General features: G+C 31.2%; 2 protein-coding genes across 2 annotated transcripts in view; both read left to right on the top strand.

Moving 5' to 3' along the window:
- Nucleotides 1-6498: 6498 nt before the first annotated feature.
- LOC119685343 lies at nucleotides 6499-10006 on the top strand. The gene is made up of 9 exons (XM_038099602.1): nucleotides 6499-6517; nucleotides 6859-7010; nucleotides 7132-7276; nucleotides 7551-7759; nucleotides 8737-8935; nucleotides 9002-9127; nucleotides 9184-9334; nucleotides 9403-9509; nucleotides 9668-10006. Exons 1-9 carry the CDS (start codon nucleotides 6499-6501, stop codon nucleotides 9961-9963), a joined length of 1404 nt encoding a protein of 467 aa, XP_037955530.1. The 3' UTR covers nucleotides 9964-10006.
- Nucleotides 10007-11680: 1674 nt separating this feature from the next.
- Nucleotides 11681-12624, top strand: part of LOC119685336 (U3 small nucleolar RNA-associated protein 14 homolog A-like) — a 2894-nt gene continuing 1950 nt past the window's right edge. The window contains exons 1-2 of the mRNA XM_038099590.1: nucleotides 11681-12176; nucleotides 12233-12622. Of these exons, the coding sequence (XP_037955518.1) occupies nucleotides 11775-12176; nucleotides 12233-12622 (792 nt within the window). The 5' untranslated portion in view covers nucleotides 11681-11774. The remainder of the gene's footprint in view (nucleotides 12177-12232; nucleotides 12623-12624) is intronic.

Genomic DNA, 12624 nt, shown 5'->3' with positions numbered 1-12624 from the left:
GTTAATGAGAAAATTCAAATTTTTTTAAAAAGTAATTTTTTTTATAAAATTTGTTACAAGTTGTGACAAATTCTGACAGGTTAGTAATTGTGAAGAAGTCATTATTTATATATGTTAATTTGTGTTTTTACAATTTAACTTTATTCTTATCGTAAGTCAAAAGTTAATCTATTTCTATATTTTTACAAAATGTTAAATACAGTTAATCAAATAAGAATAGCCTACTATTCAATTATGATTATACATTTCCAACAATCTCTTGGACCTAATTTTTGAAACCACTAAAGTAATGTTTAACATGACATTGAATTTTGTTTATTCAAGATTAAAACGAACAGGTTGTCTTCTCCTTCTAACCGACCGTCTTAATTGAACTGGCAACTGATCAGTGTGTGTGGACCCATATCTGTCGTCGGACTCCGCTTTGTCGTCTTTCTCTCTTTGATTTTGTTTCAAGTCAGATCCAGTAGTGATTATTGTTTCATCGGTCCCCATTTTGTCGTCTTTCTCTGTTTGACTATGTTCCGGGTCGGATAAAGTAGTAATTGTTGTTTCCTCAACCGGTGGTGTCCGAATACCGAAATCTAAATCAATATCAATATTATCTGCGCTAAGCTGATTTGAATGCGATGACGATAAATTTCGACGTATTTGATTTTGATGTCGTTTTATGTAACCATTTTCAGTTTGAATAAAATACATTTTATTTCCCAGCAATTTCTGTATCACGCCTCTGATCCATTTATGCGATCCCGAATAATTACGAGCTAACACTTTCTCTCCAACTCCGAATTTATTTCTATTTTGAGTTTTCATAGTCTCCATAACTTTCGGGAACAACGCCGATAAAATGGTTCTTGGTTGCCGCCCATGTAACAACTCTGCTGGCGATTTATCAGTTGCTAAGTTTGGAGTAGTTCTATACGTTGTAAGATATTTATACAACGCTTTGTCAATATGTTGTTCCTCTTTCATAATTTTTGTTACTGCTTCCTTAAAAGTTGTCACATGTCTTTCCGCTAACCCATTCGAAGCCGGATGAAAAGAGGCAGACGTGAGGTGCTGCATTGTGTTCATTTCACAAAACTTTTGAAATTCATTGGACGTGAATTGTGTTCCGTTGTCTGTCACGATAGTGCACGGAAGACCTTCGATAGAAAAAATTTTTTGTAGAGCTCCAACTGTTGTTACAGCTGTTATTGTTGATAGTTCCACAATATATGGAAATTTTGAATATGCATCCACAACTATGAGCCACATACGTTTAAAGAATGGACCCGCGAAATCCAAATGAACTCTTTCCCACGGCCTACTAGGTTCTGGCCATGCAGAAAATTCTCGCTTTGGTTGACTTGCACCTTGTTGACAAGATGAACAATCATCATGAATACGTTCTATGGCTTTATCAATAAGAGGAAACCACACATATCGTCTTGCCATCTGTTTCATACGACCTTTACCCCAATGACCCTCGTGTAACAAATTTAATACTTGAGATTGCAGTGCTTTCGGTAGCACCACTCTAGTATATTCAGCCTGAAGAAGTAACACTCCATTCTGAAATGATAAGCAAAATCTGCGATTAAAGTACGGTTTAATACTACCTTCAGATTTCGGCAATTGTTCAGGCCAGCCATCTTGTACATATCTGCTGACACGTTGAAGAGTGTTGTCATTAGCAGTCATATCCTTTACTAATGTTGCATTTACTGGAAGATAATCCACAGCATTTTGATAAACAGTATCGACATCATCTAACATCACAACTTCCTTTCTATCAAATTGTATGTCATCCCCACACGGCAATCTGGAAAGAGCATCAGCGTTAGCATTCTGAGATGAACTTTTGAACCGTATAATGTATTCATATGCTTGAAGTACAATAGCCCAACGCTGTAAACGATGCAACGCCATCACTGGCAACTTTCTATTCGGATTAAACAGTGTTGTCAACGCTTGATGATCAGTTATTAATTCAAAACGTCTTCCATAAAGATATTGATGAAACTTGGTCACTCCATAAATTATTGCTACAACTATAGGAGCGGCCCAGACGCTGCTTCTGATAGCTTTCAAAACTCCAATATTTACCAACCGATCAATTTCGATGCGAACGTCTTCTATTTTCGCAAACGGCAGGTTGTATGGTTTAAAGAATTTAGGCTTAGCATCTGACTTCAATCTGATTTCAGCTTTGAACAACGTACAACGCCCCAATTTCGAAGAAAAAATGTTAGCATGTTGACATCTGAGTTCATGTAGAGATGCGGTTAAACTTTGTTGACTGTCACAAGGATTATTTGCATAACATTCAATAACAGGTAACTGCAGTTTGAAATTTAATACTGTAAACAAATCCAATCCCAGTATGTTAGTAACATATTCATCGTTAACTACAAGTATCTCAAGGCTTCGAGTAATTTTTCCATACTTGACATTTACTCTGAGAGAACCCTTAAGAAAAATAACAGCTCCTCCATACGCTCTCAGAACTTTATTCGTAGGCCCACAACTAGGTCTACCCAGTTGTTTATATGCCGCCAAACCAATTAAGGAACATGTTGCACCAGTATCTACTTGAAATGTTAAAATTTCGTTATTTATATTGAGGTCAACGAAAATTTTAGATGAACTAAGTTGCGAATCAACTGATTTAACTTCCGTTGTTTCATTCGCATTAATTGACTCAAATGAAACATCACTCATAGAATATACATCTCTTGCTCTATTTTGTTCCTGTCTTCGAACCTTAAAATTAGAATTCTGCTGGATACCTGTCACTGCTGATTGACAAACTGCAGCAATATGACCTTGCTTTGTACATAACCGACACTTTGTTTTGTTCTTGTAATGATAACATTGATTTCTTTGATGTGCTTTCCCACAAGCTGGACACGGTTGTCCTCCCTTCACTGAATTTCGGGACTTAATATTACTTCGATTCTGTTTAACTTTCTTACTTGAACTGTGATTAACTTCATTAACTGTTTGACTGATATCTTCACCTCTAATTTCGTTACAAGTTTTAACCGTTGCTTCATATATTGCTGCTATCTGCAGTACTTCCTCTAGCGATGGGTTTGTTTTCTGCAACGCGGCACTACGGACTTTATCGTGTGGTGTGTGTATCACAACCATATCTCGTATACAATTATCTATAAACGATTGCTGGCAAGTTTCACTAGTACATAGGAACATGCACTCTTTAGCTGCACCACGCAGTTCTGCCACCCACTCAGCATATGATTGATTTGCTTTCATTCGTATTAAATGAAATTTAAAACGTGCTGCTAATATATGCTGTTTTTCCGCAAAATGATTATCCAATTTTGCTAGTAGTTCATCAAAAGACTTATTCTCTATATTATTGTCACATAACTTTTGAATAAGTTCAAATGTCTCTGTACCTATCCACGAAAGGAAACATGCGCGTTTTAATACATCGTCTTTCACTTGATGTGCCACAAAATGTTGATGCATCTGCTGAATATATATCGACCACTTTTCAACATTTTTCTCAAACCGTCGAAAGGTTGGAGTTGAATCGGATTTTTTCCCGTTAATTACGCTTCTCAATACTTCTTCATTTTTGTTTAATATTTTCTCAAAAAATTCTTGATTTGCTAATGAGAACTCTCTTAGAACTGTCGCGAGTGCCTGAGCATCCATTTCCTCGTCGCCAACTGTTAATTTGTGTTTTTACAATTTAACTTTATTCTTATCGTAAGTCAAAAGTTTATCTATTTCTATATTTTTACAAAATGTTAAATACAGTTAATCAAATAAGAATAGCCTACTATTCAATTATGATTATACATTTCCAACAATATATAATTATTATATTTGTATTTAATTGATACAATACATGTATAAATACAAAAGCAATAATAATAGGCGTTTTCGGTGGCTCGCAAGTGTGGCAAAAAACAGCAAGCCTATACTGGCAGGAATGTATGCAAACCAACAACACTATATTCTCTTCCTAGGCCAGTAATTAAATACTGGGCACACACTTTGGCCAGTAACTAAAAAAGTGTTATCAATGCAATTAGAAAACAATGGTGAACTTTCATTGGAAATTTCAACGAATATTGCAATCATATGCCACAAATCACATGTAAACGAAAATTCAAACAAAATTTAAAAATTTTTGATCTTATTCATATTAAGGACGTGTGCGAGTTAGGCTAAGTTGCGTTCTAAATGAGGGAAATTCTGAGGTGAACGGATAACGTAGTGATGTGTCGATACGTGTTGATAAATGGCTAAATGTGTGCAGTGCAAAAAATCCCATAAAATCTCCCATTTGGTTTAGCATCAACTTAGCCTAACTCGCACACGTCCTAAATATATTTATTTAAAAAAAAAAACATTTTTATAAAATTATCTGTAGTATGTTTACTGATTTAGGCAGTGATGCCAAGTTATTCTTAAGCAAACAGAAGTTCTATTGTGGCATTCTAACTATAAACACCATTCATTGTAGATATTTACAATTTTTCCTTTACTGTGTAAATTAACATCTAACGAAGTGATGTTGATTTCATCAAGAGCGTAGAATGTTTTGACTACAGCTCATTACTTCTTTCTGAAGAACGTGCTTCCTCAGTAGCAAGAGTGCAGTAAGATTAATCGGAAAACGTACAATTTTGCATGGCAAAAAAACAATATATATATTAATAAAATATTTTATTTTAAATTATTATATAATGAGATGCAAATAAAAAAGTTATTAAACTGTTAATAACTGTAAAACATTGTTTGATTGAAATGTTTAATAAAAAAATCGCGCATCAAAATTGTAAACAAATTTTAAAATATGAAAAGAAATCCTAAGAAATAAAACAATGCAAATTTGTTAAAAAAATTGCAGAAATAAGTGAAAATATATTAAAATTATAAAAAACAACCTGCGTCGACTGAACGCAAGTTTCTTAGAAAATTGTAAATAAACTGGATTTAATTAGTAATAACCAGTAGCGAGGCGTCAGCTTTTTGGCAAGGTGTTCACAATTTAATCAAAACAGAATTCCAACTATAACGTATTCCCCCTACTTCTAAGTTTTGTCCTTTTCACAAGCAAATAGCGTACAAGACCAATAAAACAATTTATTTAAATGTTCGCAGCCTGTGATCCACTGGTTTTTATTTACCATAAAGCTATAGCTGTAGGAAAACGACGACTTACCATAGATTTCGACATTTTTACAACAGGTATCAAATTCTTCATATCTGGAGTTGGTTTATTCATTTTATGAATTAAAATCTTTTTTTCAGAAGATCGTTTAAAAAAAGATATTTGAATCAAATCTTTAATCACACATTAATTCATTTCTAAATATTATTTTTCACTTCAAATTTCTTTAATTTTTTTCTTTACTTTTACCATTTGCTAGTATTAAATTGCAATAATGACTTTGTTATTGATTTAATTCCAACCTCTATATAAGAGTAAGAAACTCTCATGCATTCATTTACTCTTTTACTTTGTATTTACAATGCCCGGTTCAGTTTTTATACTGAACCATTTCCCCATATAAAACAGCAACCGTGACTTTGATTGTATTTGCACGCTTTGTATAAACTTTTGGTTCAGTTTAGTGGAATGATCCTCTCGTCAAATGTAAAGCGATTTTCGCTCAGTTATTTCTTTTCTCTTTTGTATTTACTTTGCATAACATTGGAAGTGCACTTTTTTTATTGAACTGCTTGCACGCATTAATTTAAGAGTTAAGATTATTTTACGTACATATATTTGTTTGTATGTTTTGTGTTGTGTATTCAATATTGAACATAGTCCCAATGTGAATGTTATTTCATTTGCATGCTTTGTAAGCAACGCGGTACAGTTTTAATTTTGAACCTTAGTATATTTTAAGAGGAATGTGTTTTCTCTTTTATTAATTGTAAGTAATGTTGGGTGTAACTAACACATGTGTGATTTTGTTTGTATTCTACGTTTTGTGTTTATGTTAATCTGTTTGGAAAAGCTATTATAAAAAGTGTTAAGTAGCAATATAGCGAGATTATTTACCTAATAAAAAAAAATCTAAAAAGGAAGCTTTGTTAAGGTGTTCAGTGAACACTCTGAACCATTCGACGCCTCGCCTCTGTATTGAACCCATCTTTTCAAATTCGTGCTCGTTTCTGGTTCAGAAAAAATAAATGTTTTTCAGTAGGTTTTCTCTTTACAGAATTATAAATCGGTAATAATGCGGTTTGTTTATTGAAAGAATGTATATATTTTATTTTAAATGGTATCTAGGAATACCAGATAATTAACAAATCTGAAGAATGTGGTTAGAATACTATATTTCATGAGAAAATTTACTGAGGAAATATATAATGTCTGCATTTACTATTGTGTACTTTAACCATTTCAGGTTAAAGTAGAAACTGGTGGAGTAGATTTTGATGCTTTTAGCTGGCACGTTACTTTTAGTTATTTTTACGAATACTTCAGCCAAATTGAATATTAACTGCATAGAATAATACACTATGGGGGTTTCGTTAGTTGGTTACATTTAGACTCGATCCATTGATCCAAATAACACTTCTGTTAGCAAAAGCTCTAATTAACATTTTTGTTAAGAATTTATTTTACCCACTGATTAGTAGTATACGGATTTACTTCGTAATTGATATGAATGCAATTTAGAAAGGCAATTTATATGCAATGCTATATTTTCTATTTATCATTCAATTTATTTTGTAAATGATGTTGAGAACTTATTATTTTTAAAATTTAATTCATGACGTTGTAATATGAATTTGTAAAAATATTGATTTTAATATTCTTAAATAATAATCATATTTAAACACAATAATAATAATTCTTAATAACATAATAATTTACAGATTCCATCGATCTATCAAATACATTTTTAGAGAATTTACAAAAACTTATTAATCAAACGCCGATTACCGATGTCGAGACTACCGACGATGAAGAGGAATACATTGAGTATGTGTATAGACCACGTCAATACTTTTCCGTTTCGCTGTGCAATGTAAGTTTACAGAGAAAAAAAATTGTCTGCTTTTATTTATATATACCTAAATAAATATATTCTATTCGTATAAAGATTTATCGCTATTTAATTTAATTTTAAAAATGTGTTTTTCTTCAAGTACTGCAAATGTGATTTAAATGGACAGATGCTCCACGAGTGTAAACGCTGCAGAATGGTTTTCTACTGTAATCCGGAACACATGAAGAGCGACGAGCAGCACCGGCAATGCTGCTATGCATTGAGGCAAGTTGCCGAAAATTGTGGTAGGTCATACCTAATATTTCAAAAAACGAAAAAAAAAATTAACAAGACACACAAATCATATCGGATATGTTAAATGAATATTTTAATGAGAACATTTTTGGTTAATGGCTATGAATTAAATATTAATTGAAATCTATAAAAAAAAAATGTGCAAAATTATTTGAATATGTGCGAAAATTAATGATATGCAATTCATTTAATTAATTTATAAATATATAATTAATACAATATAAGTTAATGAAATGTGAAATTATATTTATATATATATAACAGGTGGATATATATTCTACAAATGCGATGTGTTTACAATGGATCAATTTCGATCTTACCGAATTGTCACTGTCCGACAAGTGGAATCTATAATCAATCGCACCTTAACACCTACCGAAAGAGAAATAGTGTTATTTCCAAGAATATGTACCAACAACAAATGTAGGGAATATCGATTTAGTAAATTAATGGATTGCAAAAAGTGCGGACAGGTCAGTTAATATCAAATTTTTATAAACAAAGAGCTTTCAGCTATAAGGTCTTACAATAGATCGATACTGGAATACGAAATATTTTTCAATCGATCTTTACCAAGATTTTTGAGAGTGATGAGGTGAAAGATCGTTGTCAGAATTGCCCTGCTAATTGACTAACTGTACTATAACTGTACTAACTGTAATAGTTAAGCTATTTGTTTGAACCGTGACCTAATACTTACTAATCTGACTATCTAAACTAAATATTACGAATAGTAAACTTTAGAACCATATCTTCCTAACTCAACTTGTTAGTATTCCTTTCTGAGTTGGTATTTGCCTATCCATGAGCGGCTCTTTTCTGCTCATTCTCCCACAGCTCGTTAGCGGGCAAGAAACTTTTTTCATACGATTGCTCATGCATACGAGCGAGCGCAATTACAGCAGCAAAGACTATTCAATATAATAAATACTCATGGGGTGAGTTCTCGACTTGGAACATCTCATGAGCAGCTCTTCAATATAAGCAGATTGAAAGCTCACGCTGATGAGCAGTTTTTCAATACACGCAAATTTTGGGCTCACGCTCTGAGCAAATACGAACCCTGATTCCTTCAGTATTTAATGTAACTAGTAAGTTAGGTTTCTAGAGTTAGTTTACAACAATAATATATATTAATTATCATAAATAATATTTTTATTAGCAAGTGAAGTCAGTTATAATTAAAATACGTAAAACATGGATATCGTGCATGCGATGTTTAGGATTAATATATCTATTTTTTTAATAATAATTTTGCTCTTATTCTTTATACATATATGACTTATAAATAAATTTGTAAATAAAGGATAAATTATAAATTTATATGAATAATAACAGTTTTACTTATATAAATTGTATATATAATAATTTTATTATTACTAAAATGCGCTAATATATATTTATTTGGTAAAATAATATTAAAATCTGTATTACTTTTTTGTGGTTTCAGGTAGCATTCTGTAAAGATAAACCAGATCATTTAAAAGCAGATCATATCTTATGGTGCGAACCATTTAGATTATTTAAGAAATTAATAATATTCCAAGAGAAATATGGAAGACTTGAACCTACATTACCGTCCAAAGTTTTAAAGGATCTACCAGGCGCCGTTTCAAATACACAGCACATGTTTTTCAAATTGAATTTAGGTATAACTTATATATATATAATATTTTTTTGAAATATACATTAAAAAAATATTGAATCTCTTTTAGATATCAAGGAATCCTGTGAATATGCAGTTCTAAGTCAAATTGCAACGGGTCCTTTGACGGCTTGGTATGCACTAAAGCTTTGCGAACAGTTAAAGAGTAATGAAGAAGTCACTATACATTTAATTGGTTTGTAGATTGGTACTATACTCATGTATATCTAAATCTAATTTGCTGTCTTACAGGGGCTGAAATTGAGTTCGAAGTCGATACGCTTCATAAATGGGAATTATTTTTTTTACACATAACACCACATGTAAAAATATTAAATATAGTATTTATAGGACCTGAACTGAAACAGACAAATATAAGTTTTGAACAACTGCAAAAAACTAAGTAAAAAACATATTTATATTATTATAAATAAAACAATTAAACAATATTTAAATTTCTTTTTCATTTAGATGCTGCCGTGTATGTCGTAAAAATGGTCGTGAATTGAATTATTATTTTGAAAATATTGTTTATCATGATTATCGTAAAGGAAAGACATTTTCTCAACCAAATTTAAGTAAGCTTCTAGATGGAATATCTCAAGTGATTAGTTTCTATCTCTTAAACTATTCTCATTTAGCTTTTGCTTGACTTACAGCTTCAATATTAAAATCTTATGCCCTCATTTGTTTAATCGTTTAATCCAAATATTTTTTTAATTCCTTTATTTTGCAGTTTGTTTCTTCAATGCTGGACTATACCGTTCCACTGGTTTTCAAATGGAAGATAGTTGGCCAGAAACTATTGATGCCGCTGTTAATTTAAAATGTCCAATTATCGTGACATCATACACTGCTTACGAAAGTCCTTTGGATATGAAACAGATTTTACAAGATAGTGGTAGATGTCTTAACATAATATTACCGCCTACTATAAACCCATTTGCTTCAACAAAGCCGGAAAGGAACTTCATATCAGAAGAAGACGCTCCATTGATTTTTAAAAATTATTATTGTTTTGTAGTTGAATAAAACAAAATTTTTTTTCATTTATACAAAAAAGTTGAATATATCTTAATATTATATAAATTATTTTTAATATAAGCTAAAGAATATTAGACCCATCAACTTCAACAGAAGTCCTCCAACACATTAAGGAATGTCTTTCACAACATTTATGCCATAAAGTTTTACCATAATTTCCTCGCTTTTCCTTGAACCTTGAACTGCAAGAATTAGAGTACAGCTGTCCTTACTAATAGTTAAACAATAATCAAGGCACTCAATTCACATTGGATGACATGAGGACTAACGATAGACAGTCTTGAAAAGCTTATTATTCTTTACCGCATTAATCAGATAATTATTTAATGAACTCTGTCATATTTGCATTTTCAGTAATAAAAAGACAAACAATTTTGCCATTTTTCCGCATGGGCTCGTTTCTGAGCCCATTTAATGTTTTAATAAAGAGCAAGTTCTTTTTATTCATTTCAGAAAAATTTTATAAAAGCGGAAGAATATATTGAGTTTATTTATCAGGAACTTTAAACTTTAAAGTTTATATAAAAATAAAAAAAAAGCAACCTAATACTTATTGGAGGCAATCTGACAGGGCAGTCTGGACTGTATTACCATCTAACAAGATTAGCGGTTTACTCTTAAGATGCCACAACATATATTTGGAAACATTGTTGGGCATCTTAAATCGGTTGAGTTAATTGAATTCAATGATTCAGGGAATATATTAAAAAGGGAGGGATCATATTAAAACTTTGAATCATAGTGCAAGATTCCCTAAACTTAATAATAACAATCATTTACATCTAAATCGTGCTAAATATCGAAAGTATTAAGGACGTGTGCGAATTAGGCTAAGTTGATGCAAAACCAAATGGGAGATTTTTTGGGATTTTTTGCACTGCACACATTTAGCCATTTATCAATACGTATTGAGACATCACTACATTATTGACATAACTTAGAATTTTTCTCACTTAGAACGCAACTTAGCCTAACTCGCACACGTCTTAAATTGCTAAATAGAAATATAGTTCTATACAAAAACAAAATACCAAAGTACAAAAAAGTTTTTTCTGTGACTCTATTAGCGTATTTTTAAAATACACACTCATTAAGCTATAAAAAAAGAAGTAAATAATATGACATAACAAAAAAAATAATAATAAACTAATAAATAGTTGAACATTTTGTTTTTAAAACTATTTAAGAATGTATTAAAATAATGGTTTAAACGACTTTATATAACTTTAATATTTAAACGACTTTATATAACTTTAATATTATGTTGGTATTAGTAATGTAACGAATTAAAGTTTTAAATTTTGATATTTAATAATATCAAAATGTTATAAAATATACACATATCCAAACAAAATATTAATAATAGAATATTTGACAATATTTTGAGACTATTATTTAAGGTTTAATGAGTTTAACATGCTAAATAGAAATCGGAAATAAATTTATTAATTTATATAAAAACAATATATCTTGTCATTATCTTTTGTAGTTTATTACACTTAAATTATTTAATAGGATATTTGTAACATAAATTATATTTCTTATTTATTGTTGTATATATATTACTCATATTTCAATATTTATAAATATTCATGATTTATATATATGACTTATATCCGTTTATAAAGGGTTTAGTACCAATTACTTATTTTTCTTTGACTTTGACAATTTAGATGCACATCACTAAGTAAAGAGAGAGAGACCGTATTTAGATTGTCATTCGCAGAGCGAACGCATGGTGTGTTGTTGTGTTATTGCTGCGGTAAACGTTTTATTAAAATTAAATAAATTCATTAAACATGAGTGACGTTGAGGAGCAGTATGATCCCAAAACTCATAAAAGTTTACTACAAGCCATTAGCAATTTGCAAACAACCCAACATATACGCAAGGCTACTCGTGGCGAGATAAGGAATCAGCACGACGAATTTCAGTTGGTAAAGCGTGCGAAGTTATCCACAGATGTACCCAAGTCTAATCTTGCAGTTAATGATGTCGTCCAAGTGCTAAAGAAAACTAAAAAACATTTAGATACCGGAAAACTGTTGAAAAATGTACAATCAACAAAGAAGGTTCTTGAAAAACCACTGGAAAAAACTGCAGCAGATCGTATACGCCGCACCATTGCCTATGAGAACACAAAGAAAACCTTAGCACGCTGGGATGCAGTAGTTGCTAAAAATCGTAGTTCTGAGACGCAAGTTTGTAAATTCTTTAAATTATATTTTCTTATTTTTTTATTTTGGATTTTCAACAGGTGTTTCCTTTGCAAACTGAGACAATTTATGTTGATACATCAGCACACGCAAAACCATTTAATTCGTCTCTGAAATCTGACTTAATGCTTGAAATGGAAGCAAGCGAAGCCAAGTTAAGAGCTTTAAAAAGGGAACAAATGGGTGATACAACAGATGAAAAAGAATTAGAAAACGAAAAACAGAGATTGTATAAAAGAGAAATGGTACGTCAGGAACTTATAGCTAAGCGTAAAGAGTTGGCGTATTTAAAAATGCGTGAATCACAAAAATCAGCTAAAGCACGTTTGCAAAATAAAATAAAATCCAAAAAGTATCACAAATTAATGAAACGGCAGAAGATACAAGAACAGATGAAACAATTTGAGTTGCTGCAAAAAACAAATCCCGAGGC

This window comes from Teleopsis dalmanni, chromosome 1 (assembly GCF_002237135.1).
Source record: "Teleopsis dalmanni isolate 2A chromosome 1, ASM223713v2, whole genome shotgun sequence".
Lineage (NCBI taxonomy): Eukaryota > Metazoa > Arthropoda > Insecta > Diptera > Diopsidae > Teleopsis > Teleopsis dalmanni.
This window is presented reverse-complemented; position numbering and strand designations above follow the sequence as displayed.

Coding starts and splice junctions, on each gene's coding strand:
- LOC119685343 (XM_038099602.1), top strand. Junction 7,277..7,550: donor GCAAGTTGCCGAAAATTGTG/GTAGGTCATACC, acceptor TATATATAACAG/GTGGATATATATTCTACAAA. Junction 9,128..9,183: donor AGTCACTATACATTTAATTG/GTTTGTAGATTG, acceptor GCTGTCTTACAG/GGGCTGAAATTGAGTTCGAA.